The sequence below is a fragment of the Natrix helvetica genome, assembly GCF_964273705.1.
Source record: "Natrix helvetica genome assembly, chromosome: 2".
NCBI classification, from domain to species: Eukaryota; Metazoa; Chordata; class Lepidosauria; order Squamata; family Natricidae; genus Natrix; species Natrix helvetica.
Genome location: NC_138552.1, coordinates 16,422,365 through 16,440,450, shown reverse-complemented (window position 1 = coordinate 16,440,450; position 18,086 = coordinate 16,422,365). Strand labels below are relative to the sequence as shown.

The window sequence follows — 18,086 nt, the reverse complement described above, 5'->3', positions numbered from 1 at the left end:
ACCAGCAATCAAGAAAATGCTCATTCCGCACAAATGGCTATCCAATCTCTTTTTTAAAACTTTCATGGTGGAATACTCACAACTTCTGGAGGGAAGCTATTGCATGGATTAATTGTTCTCACTATTAGGGAAATTCTTCTTAATTCTGGGTTGGATCTGTCTTTGATAATTGCCATCCCTTACTTGTCTTGCCTCAGGTGCTTTGGAGAATAGGCTGACCTCCTGAACAACTTGCCTCCAGAAGTTCTAAATGCTCCAACAGTAGAAGTTTTTAAGATGTTGGATAACCATTTGTCTGAAATGGTATAGGGTTTCCTGTCTAGGCAGGGGGTTGGACTAGAAGACCTCCAAGGTCCCTTCCAACTCTTCTCTTCTCTTCTCTTCTATTCCTCTGTGACAGCCTCTCCAAAATTGGAAGACTACTATCATGCCACCCTAGTCCTATTTTTTAGACTAGACATACCTAGTTACTGCAATCGTTCACTGTATATTTTAGGTTATGATGTGGTATATTACAAAACTGAAGACTAAATTTTCTCCAATTAGGTTTATCACACATATTTGATAGTCAGAACAAAACAAAGTAAATGTACCATTCCTCCTGTTAGTAGCCAAATTAATTATTGCTATAAAACACGAGAATATCTAAATATCTCAGTGGAGTGAAGGTAAAATAAGATATGTTCCATAGGGTTTTTTTTGTTGTTTAAATCCACTGCTTGACAATTGGCGGAATGATGGGATTTTATTGTTTATCCAAGACAAAAACACTCTTGCAATTGTAATAAGACATTATGGTAAAGTTAAAACATCATGCCATTTTTAAATTTAAGAAATGTAATGTAATTTTTTTCCCCCAAAGATCCCTCGATGTAACTTGTTGGCTTTATCAGTTCTTGTGACCATCTCAACAAATTGATGGCAAAGCTTAAGACACACACACACACACACCGCCGCCTAATTTCCACATTGTGTGCACACTTAAAACTATGAAATGTGTTGCCAATCTAGCCCCTTTAAAGAGCCAACAAGACCGGGTTCGTGGATGATGTGACTACTAGTAAGGGTGGCTGTATATTATCCCTTGGATTCTGGTTTGTACAATTAGCTGGGAAGCAAAACGAGGCAGTGGTGCAACTCACAAATCCGGGTTTGTGCGTGTCCCTGATGATTCCAGGTCTCTACTATATGATACATGTAGAAAACCCAATAGGGGCTCTTCTGACCTGGTTTCTGGTTTGGGCTGCACTGATTCTCACGACCATGGAGGGTCCTGCATCTCGGAGACACCATCCAGACCTGTCCAGATTCCTTCAGTTTTCCATCTGAGGCAAGTTGTTTGGTTTAAACTCCTAAAAGCCATGGTGGCTTAGAGGTTAGAATATGCAGTATTGCAAGCTAATTCTGCTGACTGCCAGTAGCTCGATTCTCACTGGCTCCAGGTTAACTCATCCTTCCGAGGTGGATAAAATGAGGACCCTGGTTGTTTGGGGGCAAATATGCTGACTCTGTAAACCTCTGTTGGAAGAAATGTCCTTCTGGGTTCAACTCCAAGTGGGGGAAAAGACACTGGAGACATGGAGGTTGCTTGGAAAGATGGTTTCATGGTGGACAGGACCACATGACTTCAGTCTTGAACAGAAAAGGTGATTGCATGCTTCAATGTTGGGTGAAGAAGAAGAGAAGAGGGGGAAGGGCTGGAAGTTCTTGGCTTTATATTCTCTGTTCAGCCCCATCTGTTTCCTGTTCCTATGTAAGAAATGTATTCTGATTGGTTGTCAGAATCCCGTGGGGCCAAGTTTGAGTTTCCAGATGCCATGTGGTGATTTTCTGTGGAAGGCTAATATTATCATGCCTTAATCCCATCACCCTGGAGCTGAAGGGGAGAACTGGACTGTTACCTCCTCCGTGTATGTGTATGCGTGTATGTGTACGTTTATATGTATATATGTATGTGCTTTTATTGTACGCCGCCCCGAGTCCTTTGTGGAGAGGGAGCGGCTAACAAATTAAATTTATTATTTATTTATTATTATGTAGAATAGACTGGCTTGGGCATTTTAATGGGCCATTAAGGAAAGTGAGGGCTATTAAGAGTGACTCTGTTTCCTGCCTAAAAACATGTTTCTCCATTTCTGATCCAGGGAAATATAATATTCTGCCTTTTCAATATACAATACAATACAATACAATACAATACAATACAATACAATACAATACAATACAATACAATACAATACAATACAATACCAGAGTTGGAAGGGACCTTGGAGTCTTCTAGTCCAACCTCCTGCTTAGGCAGGAAACCCTATACCGTTTCAGACAAATGGTTATCCAACATCTTCTTAAAGACTTCCAGTATTGGGGCATTCACAACTTCTGGAGGCAAGTTGTTCAGGAGGTCAGCCTATTCTCCAAAGCACCTGAGGCAAGATAAGTACGGGATGGCAATTATCAAAGACAGATCCAACCCAGAATTAATATTTCCCAGGATATTTCAGTTTTCTAGCAGAGGGATGGGTTTTAACTTCCTACACCTCTTAGGGCTGTAAAGCACTATGAAATGGCATATAAGTCTAAGTGCTTTCGCTATTGCTGTCCCAAAGGTGCTTTTTCAGGAGGCAACTGGACAAGAGTTTTTTCTTTCAAAGATGTTTTGCTTCTCATCCAAGAAGCTTCTTCAGCTTTGACAGGATGGTGGGGAATGGAAGGATTTACATTCCTTGCAGACAGCATCCTTTTAGAGGGTCGTTGAAGCCCTTGGAGGTTTATCTTTATCCTCAGAGTCACCGGAGCAGTGCTCTTGGTTCTTGTAGTCTGCCATTTTTTCCCTCTGGAAATACATTCCTACCCCCACACCATTCAAAGGGTGTTCATCCCAAACAGTATAGCTAAATGTCTATGGAGATTCTCAGTCATCCAGGTCATGGTTGTCCCAAAGGCGCTTCTTTCGGGAGGCAACTGGACTTTCTTGTTTTTTCTTTGAAGATGTTTTGCTTCTCATCCAAGAAGCTTCTTCAGCTCTGACAGGTTAGAGATAGAATTCTTTATTGGCCAAGTGAGAATAGGAATAGGAATGGAATGGAATAGAAAAGTATAGAAAAGAATAGAATTCTTTATTGGCCAAGTGAGAATAGGAATAGGAATAGGAATGGAATGGAATAGAAAAGAATAGAATTCTTTATTGGCCAAGTGAGAATAGGAATAGGAATGGAATGGAATAGAAAAGAATAGAATTCTTTATTATATTTCAGTTTTCTAGCAGAGGGATGGGTTTTAACTTCCTACACCTCTTAGGGCTGTAAAGCACTGTGAAATATGCTGTCAGTGTACATAAAAAGACAAGATACGTTCCTCAAGAATCATAAGATACAACACTTAGTGATAGTCATAGGTTACTAATAAGCAATCAAATCATACTAGGAAACAAATAAAACAATATAAATTGTAAAGTTACAAGCAACATGGTTATAGTCATAAGTGGGAAGAGATCGATACTAGGAAGGAAGAGAAGAAGAATAGTAATACAGTCTTAGTAAATAATTTGACATTGTTGTGGGAATTGGTTGTTTAGCAGAGTGATGGCATTTGGGAAAAAGCTGTCCTTGGTTCTAGTTATTTATTTTATTTATTTATTTTATCAAGCACGTATTAGATAATATATAAGTCCAAACATGATTTTGAATACATGAAATGGATACGAATAAATGTGGACATTAGGACAGGGACGATAAGGCACCTTGGTGCGCTTATGCACACCCCTTACAAACCTCTTAGGAATGGGGTGAGGTCGACAGTAGACAGTCTTAAGGTTAAAGTTTTGGGGATGTGGGGAAGAAACCACAGAGTCAGGTAGTGCATTCCAGGCCTTGACCGCTCCAGTTGTTCTGGTGTGCAGGATTTATATTCCTTGCAGACAGCTGGTCATTTGCATCCTTTTAGAGCAGTGTTTCTCAACCTTGGCGAAGATGTCCGGACTTCAACTCCCAGAATTCCCCAGCCAACTGGCTGGGGAATTCTGGGAGTTGAAGTCCGGACATCTTCAAGTTGCCAAGGTTGAGAAACATTGTTTTAGAGGGTCGTTGACTGAGAATCTCTACAGACTTATCGCTTACTGCTAGCCAACACTCCCCCTCCTTCTCCTCCCCGGGAGCAACCTGCAGCAGGGGCCGCAGAAGGCGCAATCTCGGCGAAGGCAGCCGGCTCCTAGTGCCAGCCTCCCTTCTGACGACGCTTCCTTTTTCCCAATGAGCGCCGGGGGCTGGCTTTGCGGCAGGACTGCCTACGACAGCCTGATGCAATCGGCTTGCCAGTCGCCGTCAGAACCGAGCCGAGAACGAGCTGCCGGGTCAGCCGCGCCCAGCCTTCCGAGGGGACCCTTTCCCACCCAAAGCCACCATGTCGGAGATCACCCTGGAGGAAACGGACAGGCTGAGCCTGGGTGAGTTTGCAAGGAGGCGGCCGAGGAGGAAGAGGCCCGGCCGGCCCCTCAATGCTTTAGGGCACCCGGAACCGAGCCCGGAGCGAAAGGCAAGGCGGGGAGAACCGGGAAGCGAAAGGAAAAGCTGGCCCGGGGATCGGGGCAACCTTCCCACCTCCGGACCCTTTGGGAATACAAGTCCTAGCGTTCCCAGCCAGCCCGGGCCTCCGGGCAGCAGCTTGCAAAAAGCCGCCGCAGCCTCGTGGCGTGTTGGAAAAGGACACCCCGGGACACCATCGCGCCCCATTGCCACCTTGGTCCGCCCTCTTGCTCCCCCCCCCCCGCGCTGTATTTCTTAATGGGAGAAAAACGGGGCATTGCAAAGGGTGATTTGAGGAGAAATGTGGGGTGGGGGCGCGACTGGGTCTGCCGTCTTTTCGCTTCTGGTTCCCCAATTCGGGAAGCAGCGCAAAACAGCCCATTCATTCATTCATTCATTCATTCATTTATTCCTTAGCTTTGTATTCCGTCTTTGGTAGAATTTCATAGATTCCCTTTCGTGGACTGGTCAAACCCATTAGCTTCCCAAAGGAAAGAAAAAAGACTTTTACTTTCTTGATTGTGGGAAAGGAAACTGAATCTGGAACCCATCTTGGCTGAGATAGGCTGGTGCTTTAGCAATATGTTTCCTTATTACCTGGTTTCTTGTGCTTATGATGTGTCATTGCTTTGGTAGACAAAATGGAAGGATCTTAGAAGTCATTTGGTCCAAATCGCCTTCTGGGTGCAGGTCCACTACAGCTTTTCTGGCTGTGGCTGAAGACTTTCAGGGAAGGACAATTGGCTGATGCAATGGTTAGAAAGTTTCTCCTGCCTGCTTTCCCTACATCAGGGGTGTCCAAACTTGGCAACTTTAAGACTTGTGGACTTCAACTCCCAGAAGAGCTGGCTGGGGAATTCTGGGAGTTGAAGTCCACAAGTCTTAAAGTTGCCAAGTTTGGACACCCCTGCCCTACATTATCTTCTCCCCCTTTTATGTGACATTTGAAGATAACTCTCATATCTCTCTTCAGTTATCCCTTCTCTAGGCCAGATGATGGTGATGAGGCTAGCCAGTCAGCCCTATCCCAAAAGTGCTTTTTCAGGAGGCAACTGGACTTCCTTGTTTTTTCTTTGAAGATCTTTTGCTTCTCATCCAAGAAGCTTCTTCAGCTCTGACAGCTGACTGCAAGGAATATAAATCCTTCCATTCCCCACGATTCAGTCAGAGCTGAAGAAGCTTCTTGGATGAGAAGTGAAACGTCTTCAAAGAGAAAGCAAGAATGTCCAGTTGCCTCCTGAAAAAGCACTTTGGGGACAGCCTTGACTTGCGTGACTGAGAATCGCTACAGATGTTCAGTCCTTGGCAATTCTATGAGACAGGTATCTAGGCCAAATATACCCAAATCTATTGACTATTTCTCAAAGGGCTTGAACAAAAGTTACTACTCCTAGGGTTTGAGGGCTTTTACCGCACACCATCTTGGTAATCCTTCTCAGATCTTGCTTCAGTTTGTCACTGTCCTTTTAAATGGGGGTGCCCCAAACTGGATAGTGTTTTTAAAGCACTTAAGTAACAGGAATGTCCATGAAAGAAGATTAAGAGATCTTGATCTCTTAGAACAGTGATGGTGAAACTTCACCATGCACTCATCTGGGCCATGACCAAGAAGAGCTGCCTAGGGGGCATGCACGCAGCAGAATATGTACTTCCAGGTTCCAGCATGCACATGTGCACCGTCCAGCAAGTCTTCGGGTTATTGCCTTACATGCATACACCCCAAATAGCTGGCCGGCGCACATAATCATGCCGGAAAACAGAAGACCAGCTCTTCCGGTTTCCGGCAGTGCCGCACACACAAAGGCCAGCTGATCATCGTATGCATGGCAGAAACCTGGAAGAGGAACAGGCGACACCGCACCAGGCGACATGGCTCCGCGTGCCACTTTGGGCATGCGTGCCATAGGTTTGCCATCACGGTCATAGAAGACATTCTGACTCTCCACAAAGAAACAGGTATTAAATTGCAGGAAATTATATTCCGGTTGCAGTTAGAAAAAGCAAGATGAACAATTGGACATTGGAATAAGCTACCCAGTGACTTTGTGAAGTCCACTTGCTAGGAAGGTTTTGAATAGTAGCTGGACAGCTCTCCCCAGAGATGTCTTTAAGTAGATTCCCGCACTAAGGAGATTTTGGACCTGATGGCCTTCATGGATCCTTTCATTTTCTGAAGGTAAGAAAGCTTTGAATCCATTGGTGTCAGATAGGCAGACTATTTAAACCAGAACCTCCCCCCGTCCCCAAATGCTGCTGGATCTTACAATAACCCATTGAAAAGGCCCCCTGTAGATGATAAAGTTGAATTCCTTGATCTGGAGAAGTTTAGTAGATTTCTTGTTGCTTTGGCACACCTGAAATCCGGAAGATCAAATGAAGTCGTGCAAGTCATCATTTTCCTGCAGGGGCTCAGCAATGTTGTCGAGGTGTGTATGTGTGCGTGTGTGTACTTTGTGCTTAGCCAACAATAATTTGGTTTGTATCCGCAGGAGAGGTTTATGTATCTGATCGAGAAGGATGTGACAGCACTGGTGATGGGACACAGGAGAAACCTTTCAAAACAGCTTTGCAGGTATCTTTCGAGTATTTCTGAAGCATCTAGGTCCATGATGGCGAACCTGTGGCATGCAGAGCCACTTCTGAGGGCACGCGAGGTGTTGCCCTGTGAGCTCCAGTGCACGTGCCAGCTGATTTTCACCCTCCTGAAGCCTCCGGAGGGCGAAAAACCGCCCAACGTGCAAACTGGAAGTTCAGGAACGGACATCTGGTTTGCACATTGGCCTCTTTTTCACCCTCCGGAGGCTTCAGTGACACCTATGTGCGTGTGCGGTGGTGGCTGTGCATGCATGTTTAGGGGAGAGGGCATTGTATTATGGGAGTGGGTACATGCGTGTGTGACACCCCCCCCAACGGTCCCCACGCATTTGGCACACCTTGACAAAAAAGAGTAGCCATCACTGGTTTAGGTAGTTTTTTAGGTACCAATTATTCATCTTTTAATCCAGAATTTAGGATTTTTTTTAAAGTTAGTAAAATGAAATACATTATATGAATGTGGGTTGGACAGCATCACCACCAGATGGATTCCTAACTGACCAACCGCACTCGATGTGTAGTCCTCAATGGAACTGCATCTACATGGAGGGAAGTATGCAGTGGAGTACCACAAGGCTCTGTTTTGGGCCCAGTACTCTTCAACATCTTCATCAATGATATGGATGAGGGAATAAATGGGGAACTCATCAAATTTGCAGATGACACCAAGCTGGCAGGAATAGCCAACACTCCAGAAGACAGGCTTAAGATACAGAAGGATCTTGACAAACTTGAACATTGGGCACTAGCTAATAAAATGAAATTCAATGATGAAAAGAGTGAGGTTCTACATTTAGGCAAGAAAAATGAAATGCACCGGTACAGTATAGGTGGTACCTTGCTCAATAGTAGTAACTGTGAGAGGGATCTTGGAGTCCTAGTGGAGAACCATTTAAATATGAGCCAGCAGTGTGCAGCAGCTGCCAGAAAAGCCAACACAGTTCTAGGCTACATAAACAGAGGGATAGAATCAAGATCACGTGAAGAGTTAACACCACTTTATAAGGCCTTGGTAAGGCCACACTTGGAATACTGCATTCAGTTTTGGTCGCCACGATGTAGAAAAGATGTGGAGACTCTAGAAAGAGTGCAGAGAAGAGTAACAAAGATGATTAGGGGACTGGAGGCTAAAACCTATGAAGAACGGTTGCAGGAACTGGGTATGTCTAGTTTAATGAAAAGAAGGACTAGGGGAGACATGATAGCAGTGTTCCAATATCTCAGGGGTTGCCACAAAGAAGAGGGAGTCAAACTATTCTCCAAGGCACCTGAGGGTAGAACAAGAAGCAATGGGTGGAAACTAATCAAGGAGAGAAGCAACTTAGAACTGAGGAGGAATTTCCTGACAGTTAGAACAATTAATCAGTGGAATAGCTTGCCTCCAGAAGTTGTGAATTCTCCAACACTGGAAGTCTTTAAGAAGATGTTGGATAGCCATTTGTCATGGAACGGTAGGGTTTCCTGCCTAGGCAGGGGGTTGGACTAGAAGACCTCCAAGGTCCCTTCCAACTCTCCTGTTGTATTATATCTATTAAGCAGGAAAATGGTTAATACTTTAGAAATATGCGTCTTTAAAAATTGCCCATTAATTGATTGACTTTTTTTTATTATTTCAAAGGCTTTGATGTCTACTGGAAAGGAGCCATTTCCTACTATCTATGTGGACTCACAAAAAGAAAACCAGGTTGGTTAATCAACTCATTATCATTTCCAGATGCACCAAAAAATACTGGTGTGCAGTTCAGAAATTAGTAAGGATAAATATATAGCACTAGTTTCCAAAATTCACCAGATGTACTGTATTTTTCGGAGTATAAGACACACCTTTTTCCCTCAAAAAACATGGTGAAAATCTGGGTGCGTCTTATACACAGAATACAGCATTTTTTGCCTCCTGAAACCAGGCCCACTTCACCAAAATGGCCGTGCATAGCCTTTAGGGGGCCTCCAGAGTGCTGTTGGGGGCTGGGGAGAGCAGAAATGAGTGAAAAACAGACATTTTTTTGCTCAATTCTGCCCCCCCCCACAGCCCCCAGGAACACTCTACAAGCCTCCTAAAGGCTATGCATGTCCTTTTTTTAAAAAAAATGGTCCCGTTTTTGTGAAAAACGGGCGTTTTTGGGAGGTCTGCAGAGTGCAAAACCTTTTTTTTTAATTTGCCTCTTCAAAATCTTGGTGCATCTTATATTCCGGTGTGTCTCATAACTCTGAAAAATACGTGATAATTGTGATTGTGTAATTGTGATTTAACTGCAACCATGAAATTTTAAAAACACTCTTGCTCTTGGATGAAAAGCTATGGCAAACCTAGGCAGCATAGTAAAAAGCAGAGATATCACCCTGGGAGTCCCTTGGACTTCAAGATCAAATCAGTCGATCCTAAAGGAAGTCAATCCTGATTGTTCTTTGGAAAGACAGATATGTAGGTAGTCCTCAACTTACAACCACAATTGAACCCAAGATTGCTAAGTGAGAAATTTGTTAAGTGAGTTTTGCACCATTTTACAACTTTTCTTGCCACAGTTAAGTGAATCACTACAGTGGTTAAATTTAGTAACACGATTGATGAGTGAATCTGGCTTCTCCATTGCCTTCGTTTATCAGAAAGTCGCAAAGGGGGATCACATGATCCTGGGACACTGCAACAGTCATAAATATGAAGCAGTTGCCAAGCATCTCAATGTAAATCCCATGATCATAATGGTCGTAAGTGTGAAAAATGCTCATAACTTCCTTTTCCAGTGCCGTTGTAATTTTGAACAGTCACTAAGCGAACTGTTGTAAGTCGAGGACTACCTGTACTGAAGCTGAAGCTCAAATACTTTGGTCACCAAAGAAGAAGAGAGGACTCTTTGGAAAAGACCCTGATGTTGAGAAAGATTGAAGTCAAAAGGAAAAATAAATGGCCAAGGATGAGACAGTTACCATATTTTTTGGACTATAAGACACACTTTTTTGTCTCCAAAAAGGGAATGAAAATGTCTGGGTCTTATAGACCAAATATTGCCAAAGTCCCGCCCACCCGCCAACCATTTTCTGGCCTCCATATGCTCCCGTATTGGGGCCTATTTTTGGCCTTTTTCAGCCCGTTTTCAGGGCTTTTTTTCCAGTCCTTTTTCTAGGGTTTTTTTGGCTTGTTTTTGAGGTTTTTTCCAGCCCATTTTCGATGTTTTTTTTGGTCCATTTTTGAGGCTTTTCTTGCCCCTTTTTCAAGACTTTTTTGGCCCGTTTTTGAGGGTTTTCTTTGCCCGTTTTTGAGGGTTGTCTTGGCCCATTTGTTTTGAAAAAATGGGTCAAAAAAGCCCTCAAAAATGAGCCAAAAAAAAGCCTTAAAAAGGGCCAAAGAAACCCTTGAAAATGAGTAGAAAAAAGGCTGGAAAGGGGCAGGAAAAAGCCCCCCCAAAAGGGCCGAAAATGGGGCACACAGAGGACAAAACCCTTTTTTGTTGTTGTTTTCTCTTCTAAACGTATGTGCGTCTTATAGTCAGGTGCATCTTATAATCTGAAAAATTCATCAAATAGTGCCATCGATGCAATGAAGATGAATTTCAGCTAACTCCAGTAGACAGTGAAGGATAGGGGAGCCTGGGATGCTATGGACCATAAGGTCACAAAGAGTCAACACGACTTAGCAACTGAATAGCAGCAACAAAATTTCTGAAATTCACCAGATGTAATTATGATCTCAGCTTAGATGGTTTTATAATCGGGATCCTAAATGAACTAATGAAAAAAACTATTTTGATTATTAAAACTGAGTCTTACTACATCATGTTGAAGTGTGGTATGTGGCTATTATTGTTTTCTTGAGAGAGGCAGAGGGAATATATTTTCCTCTCTCTCTTGCACTCTTCATTTTCTTATCTCTTCCCAAAGTTTTCCCCTGTTCTACTGAGCATGCAGCTTATTAGCATTTCATTTTTAAGGGGGTCTGGGTTTGCGATCCTTCGTATGCTTGTAAATAATTAGATGCCACCAATAACCAAACTACGGACTTCGGAAGTTGCACTGTGTCTTATACGCAAATGAGGAATGCACTCCTGGAGTGCAATCCTGATCCATTTTGACTTAGCTCCAGTTCTGCAAAACCATAACCAGAAAAGTTTGGCCTCTTCCAAGTTTCAGCCAAAACAAAATTGAGATGGTTGAGGAGGGCAAGTCTGGTCCTCGTTGTTAATTAAAATTTATTTTAGGAGTTTGCCCATAGGCAGGAATTTGGAACGATGGTGGTTGTCTTCACGATGATGACTAGTTTACCTCTGACACTTCTCGATTCATTAGTGACTATGCAAGCCAGTATTTCTCATCCTTGGCAATTAAAAAATATATGGACTTCAACTCCCAGAATTCTCCAGCCAGCCATGTTCTGGGAATTGAAGTTTGCACATCTTCAAGTTGCCACGATTGTGAAACACGAATAGAATAGAATAGAGAATAGAATAGAATAGAGAATAGAACAGAACAGAATAGAATAGAATAGGAATTCTTTATTCGCCAAGTGTGATTGGACACATGAGGAATTTGTCTTCGGTTCATAAGCTCTCATTGTACATAAAAGATGTAAGTGATAAATCATGATCATAGTCATCATAAATACATTCATCATGAATCATAAAATACAACACTTAGTGATAGTTATAAGATACTAAATAAACAATCAACAAAAAACTTACTAGGAAACTAAATAAACAAAATAAATCATAAGGGTACTAGCAATACAGTTATAGTCATAAGTAGAAAAGGAAATAGGTAATGGGAAGGATGAGAAGAATAACAGTAGTACAGTCTTAGTAAATAGTTTAACAGTGTTGTGGGAATTAGTTGTTTAGCAGAGTGATGGCATTTGGGGGAAAACTGTCCTTGTGTCTAGTTGTTCTGGTGTGCAGTGCTCTATAGCGTCATTTTGAGGGTAGAAGTTGAAACAATTTATGTCCAGGATGTGAGCGTTCTGTAGATATTTTCACAGCCCTCTTTGACTCGTGCAGTATACAGGTCCTCAATGGAAGGCAGGTTGGTAGCAATTGTTTTTTCTGCAGTTCTAATTATCTGTTGAAGTCTGTATCTGTCTTGTTTGGTTGCAAAGCCAAACCAGACAGTTATGGAGGTGCAGATGGCAGATTCAATTCCTCCAAGGAATTATTATAATTCCTTATTATAATATGTATCGTTCCTTATTATTCATCTAAGGAATTATAAGGAATTGTATATATTGTCTTGGCAGCAAATAAGAAGGAATGGTGGCTGAATCAATGTTCATATTCTGGTTTTAGCTGATAACCAGGTTTTGTGAAGCAACAGCCAAAAGAGATTCCTTGTCAAAGTTAGAAATGGGATGGTGGCTTAAGATTTGTCTTGTCCGGCTCAAAAATCAGCCACGTGGTTCTCATTTCTCTTTTAATCTACCTAGAGATGGGAAACTATCTCCAAGACCCAACTCAAGAATGTGAAAAAGCTGTGGCAGAGAGAGCAGCAGAAGAGTGAAGCCAGAGAAAAGAAAGAGGTAAGTTGGCAACTATCTTCTACAATGCTCAAGGATGAAAGTGTTCTAGATGTTCTTTTAATTTGTTCTTTGAAACAGAAAAGAGAGAGAGAGATTTAAATAAATTTGAAACTTCCATGGCATCAAGTAATGTGGGAGTGAACCATTGTGGATTAGTCTCCAAATTCACCGATTTCCATATCACAGGACAGGAATTCTTGCAAAGCATCAGCTGGGTTGAAGCATTGCCTTAAGCCAGGGGTCTCCAAAGCTGGCAACTTTGTGGACTTTAACTCCCAGAATTCCCTAGCCAGCAAGTCTTAAAGTTGCCAAGTTTAGAAATCTCTGATCTTGGCAGTTGTTTTCACTGAATGTGTTGTGTGAACCTTATCAAACCCAGATAAGCAAACCATGATCTAATATGAAAGGGGAACCCAGTCATCTCCTGATCCTTGCATAAACCAGCATTCCAGACCAGCAGACCTGAATCCAAGTGGATTCCAGACCAGTGGATCTGAATAATATATAAGTTGGAACCAGTGGATCCTTCTGGAGTGTCATCACCATTCATTCAGATTGTTAGCCCAGTTTATCTTCTTATCTTGAACCTTTGCATTTATCTTCAAAAGCTCTTGGCAGATACCTCAGAGTTCTTGAGTGTAACCATACAAAAGGAAGCAATTGTCAAGAATCACCATGGTGTAATAAATAGTTACAATTGGGCCATTCAGTGTCAGGTTTAAATAATCACTTATTCATTAAACTTGTAGGGAAATACTTGGCAAGTTGTCACAACTTGTTCAGGCATAAAATGAAGCAATAATGTGATTTGTTTTGGCTCACAGTAAGGTGCAAACCATCCATTATGGGTTGTAATAAATGTGAGAACTATCTTGCTATGGCTAAGTTACATTTCATGCTAAGCATTCTTAAGAGGTCCGTAAAGGGGACGTGCATAAGCGCACCATTGCTGTCTTACTGTCCCCATTTGCCTGTATTTTTCCTTTGTTCATGTTTATGTTCATACCTATTCTTGTTATCTTGTATATGTTTGACAAATAATAAATAAGCTATACTTCCCACACTTGACACTGTCATCTCCCAGAATTCTCTGGTGAGAATGACTGTCAGAGAATCCTGGGAATTGAAGTCCAGAATTTGAATGGCACTCGTAAGGCCTGCTTTGTTTGAGTAAAGTTACATTGGCTTCGTTCTCCCATTAGGATAAGCTACATATTAATGATGATATCCCCCAGTCTTTTAGGTCAACTTTTTTTAATCAGATCCCCAAACCTAATCTATAGGCAAAAGATTTGTTGCGACGTGAGAAGAACTTGGAGGAAGCAAAGAAAATTATCATTAAGAAAGACCTCAGCCTCCCGGAGCCCAAATGTGTGAGTAACATCCTCAGAAAAAACAATGCACATTGTGAACATGTTAGGTGAAATGGTATGTGATATATGTGGAAATTGGCTTGATGCCAGAAGGGTAGGTAACATGGTATCTGCATGTCCCGGTCTGTCTCCATGTTCTTTCCTATCACGCCAGACTCTCATTTATACTTTAAATCTTCCTCCCTCCCTCCCTCCCTCCCTTCCTTCCTTCCTTCCTTCCTTCCCTCCTTCCCTCCCTCAAAACGAAGCTATAAGGCATTGCACACCAGAACAACTAGACACAAGTACAGTTTTTCCCAAATGCCATCACTCTGCTAAACAATTAATCCCCACAACACTGTCAAATTATTTACTAAGACTATTACTATTATTCTTCCCTTCCTTCCTAGTATCGCTCTCTTCCCACTTATGACTATAATCATGTTGCTTGTATCTTTAAAATTTATATTGTTTTATTTGTTTCCTAGTATGATTTGATTGCTTATTAGTAACCTATGACTTATCACTAAGTGTTGTATCTTACAATTCTTGATGAAAGTATTCTATTTTATTTTTCTTTATGTACACTGAGAGCATATGCACCAAGGACAAATTCCTTGTGTGTCCAATCACACTTGGCCAATAAAGAATTCTATTCTATTTTCTTTCTTTTTCTTCCTTTCTTTCTTTCTTTCTTTCTTTCTTTCTTTCTTTCTTTCTTTCTTTCTCCGCCTCTCTCTCTGTCTCTCTCTCTCTCTTCTTTTTCTCTCTCTCTCTTTCTCTCTCCCTCTTCCTCCTGTGTTTACACCCCAAATTCCAGATTTATCCTGGCCCAAGTTTTCCCCAACAAATTTTGGCATTACAACTTCCACAATTCTCAGTCAGGTAGTGGGATGTTGGGAGAATTTTGCAAGAAACTGAATATAAAACAGCCTCTGATCTACTGGCACTCTCCAGATGGTTGAGGTGTTGAGATTGCATCAGATTTGGGGGGACTCTGTACTAGAGTATATTTCTAGCTGTATAGCCCTTTGCAAAGATGAAAACCCAGCTATATTAAAAAGTATCCTTAAGGAGAAAGTAAATAGCCTTTCAGATCAAAGTGCTGACCATAGGGAGGACATTTAAAAAATCAATTGCAATTGAAGCTTCATCCTTTTTAGATGCAGTTGCCATCTTGTGTCTCTCTTTTTTTTACTCTTCCCCATATGGATGTCCTTGTTGACAGATTCTAAGCTGGCATGCGGGCAATTACTCAGTACGGATTAAAATCTACATTGTGTGTATGCCTTGGAAATGACATGATCTAACTTGGATGGCATGGCTGGATGATCAGGAGGGATCTTGTGCACATTTACTCAGAAAACTGTAATTGGGAGGCAGTGTCAAATTCCGGTTGTGCAGTCTTAGCTGCATCGCCCTGCCACAGAAGCTGCCAAACTGATCTTGCGGAAAATTTAAGAAAATCCATTTATTAGCTTAGCCATTTTTTCATCTGTAACTGGAGCAAAGGCATAAAATGTGTGTGTGTGTTTGTGTGTGTGTAGGGGGTGGCAACAGTTTTTTTTATGAAGGCCAATGATAGAGCAGTGACTTCCGGACTAAGTGCCCAAAGCGCACGAACCCCCAAAATGCAATGCACCCCCCAATGTGTGTGCCCCATGTGCGACCACCCTGCACGCACACCACCACCCCTGCACGTGCCTGCCCCCAACCCCAGGCATGCCCTCCCCCCCGCCGCATGCACGGCAGAAATCTAAAAACCAGCTGGCTGGTGGGAGGCGAACATGCATACGCAGTGGAGCTGAACTGGGGCGATGGCTCACATACCATCAGAGAAGGCACTGCGTGCCACCTCTGGCACATGTGCCATAGGTTCTCCATCGCGGTGATAGAGTGATAAACAGATAAAATAATAGATTGATGGTTTGGTAGTATCCAGCTTTTTCCCCCCTGATGATTCTCTGTAATCAAGTGAGAGGGATACGCATGTGTATCAGAAGATGTTCCAGTTCAACATCATCATCATCATCTTTTTAACAACCCCATAATCCCTTGCAGGGTGGAGTTGGGACAACTGAATGGAGCTAACAGAGTGTTGTAATGGCCAGATGCCCTTCTTGTTGCCAATGCGGAGTTTTGTTCAGCAGACATATTCTCGGTGTGCCCAGAGAGAGAGAAATATCTGCCTCTATCTAGGACTGAACTCACAGCCTCTTGATTGTCAGGCGAGAGCTCCAACTCTAGGCCACCGCAACCCTCCAGAAGATGCTCCAGTTGTACTGTAGAAATTCCTGATGCCTATCAGGTGCGCAGGAAAGCCCATATCTCTATTATGATAAAGAAGACAGTTGAGGGTCATGTTCACATCCCCCTAACTATAGTGCGCCTTTCTGAACTTTTTGTCACTTTGATTTTTCTCAGTGATTTCATGGAGGCCTAAACCCCAAATGGATTTCCATACCAATGTGATTTTTGCACACATGTCGCTAATGGCTGTTATTGTGCCTGCCTGTGTAGTTAGCCTGTGTAATTAATGAGAAAAATCGGCCAATTCCTGTTTAGGGCAAGTAGTAGTTGAAGCATCAGCATGCTAAACTTTGAACAGGAGTTGTTGAATAACCTCTGGCCAGGAAAACACCAGAAGCACCAGATCCTGAATGTATTTTAGAAGATTCTGATTTCTTCTGAATCAGCAGACTGTCTCTTTAACTGTTAAATTACCTGTCTTTTTACAGGTGAAGATTCGTAACCTGGAAGCCTACAGAGGAGAGAGAGTAAAGGTGTTTGGTTGGGTCCATCGGTTGCGTAGGCAGGGTGAGTACCATCTGGCATAGTGGAAGGGTTCTTCCAGAACAGGGGTGTCAAACTGGTGGCCCGTGGGCCGGATGCGTCACATGCAGGCCACACCCACCCCAGCTCCGTGAACGGGAAAAACGCTGCGTGACAGCAACATGATGCGGCAAGTTTGACACCCATGTTCCAGAAGATGTTTTGATGCTTGCAAGCGTCACTGATTCTCAACTAGGAAAGTGATGTTGGTTTGCCCCATTAGCTTTCCTATGGGCTGCAGATGTGATGGAATATAAATTGGAGATAATAAAGGTAAAGGGTCCCCTTGTACGTATGTGCTAGTCATTTCCGACTCTAGGGGGCGGTGCTCATCTCCGTTTCAAAGCCGAAGAGCCAGCGCTGTCCAAAGACATCTCCGTGGTCATGTGGCCGGCATGACTAAACGCCGAAGCCGCACCGAACGCTGTTGCTTTCCCACCAAAAATGGTTCCTATTTTTCTACTTGCATTTTTTACGTGCTTTCGAACTGCTAGGTTGGCAGAAGCTGGGACAAGTAGCGGGAGCTCACTCTGTTACACGGCGCTAGGGATTCCAACCACCGAACTCCCAACCTTTCTGATCAACAAGCTCAGCGTCTTAGTCACTGAGCCACCGCTTCCCCATAAATTGGAGGTAGATACTAAATAGTCTACTCAGCCACATGGCAAGAAATACAACTTTTCTCAGAAAAACTAAACCTGTCAGTACAATCATAAACATCTATCATGTAGTCCTCATTTACCGGTCATTTGTTCAGCAACCATTTGAAGTTATGATGGCACTGAAACCGGAGACTTTGACGTTCCGTCCGTTGTAGTGTCCCCACCATCATATAATTGTGATTAGGTCAAGTGACAATCGGCACTTTATGACGGATGCAGCACCCTCTGGTCACATGATCACCGTTTGTGACCTTCACGGCTGGCTCCCAACAAGCAGAGCCAATGGGGAAGCTGGGAGGAGGTCGCGGTCATGTGATCTCAAAATATGTTTTGACCTCTAACTCTAACATGTCTCACCTTCTGTCAAAAATGTCAGTGTGCACATGGGGACGATTTTATGATTGGTTAGAGCAGGGGTGTCCAAACTTGGGAATTTTAAGACTTGTGGACTTCAACTCCCAGCTATGCTGGCTGGGGAATTCTGGGAGTTGAAGTCCACAAGTCTTAAAGTTGCCAAGTTTGGACACCCCTGGGTTAGAGAAATGAAACTAGAAAAGAAAACGAGAGACATATATAGAGACACTATTAAATGGGAAGAGGGGACGGGGAAATTGAAAAGAAAGTA

General features: G+C 42.8%; 1 protein-coding gene across 1 annotated transcript in view; it reads left to right on the top strand.

Annotated features, from left to right (window-relative positions):
* The first annotated feature begins 4,267 nt into the window (after positions 1-4,267).
* The window catches only part of NARS1 (asparaginyl-tRNA synthetase 1), a 33,815-nt gene continuing 19,996 nt past the window's right edge, over positions 4,268-18,086 (top strand). The window contains exons 1-6 of the mRNA XM_081945717.1: positions 4,268-4,441; positions 7,010-7,092; positions 8,734-8,799; positions 12,523-12,615; positions 13,899-13,988; positions 16,706-16,784. Of these exons, the coding sequence (XP_081801843.1) occupies positions 4,399-4,441; positions 7,010-7,092; positions 8,734-8,799; positions 12,523-12,615; positions 13,899-13,988; positions 16,706-16,784 (454 nt within the window). The 5' untranslated portion in view covers positions 4,268-4,398. The remainder of the gene's footprint in view (positions 4,442-7,009; positions 7,093-8,733; positions 8,800-12,522; positions 12,616-13,898; positions 13,989-16,705; positions 16,785-18,086) is intronic.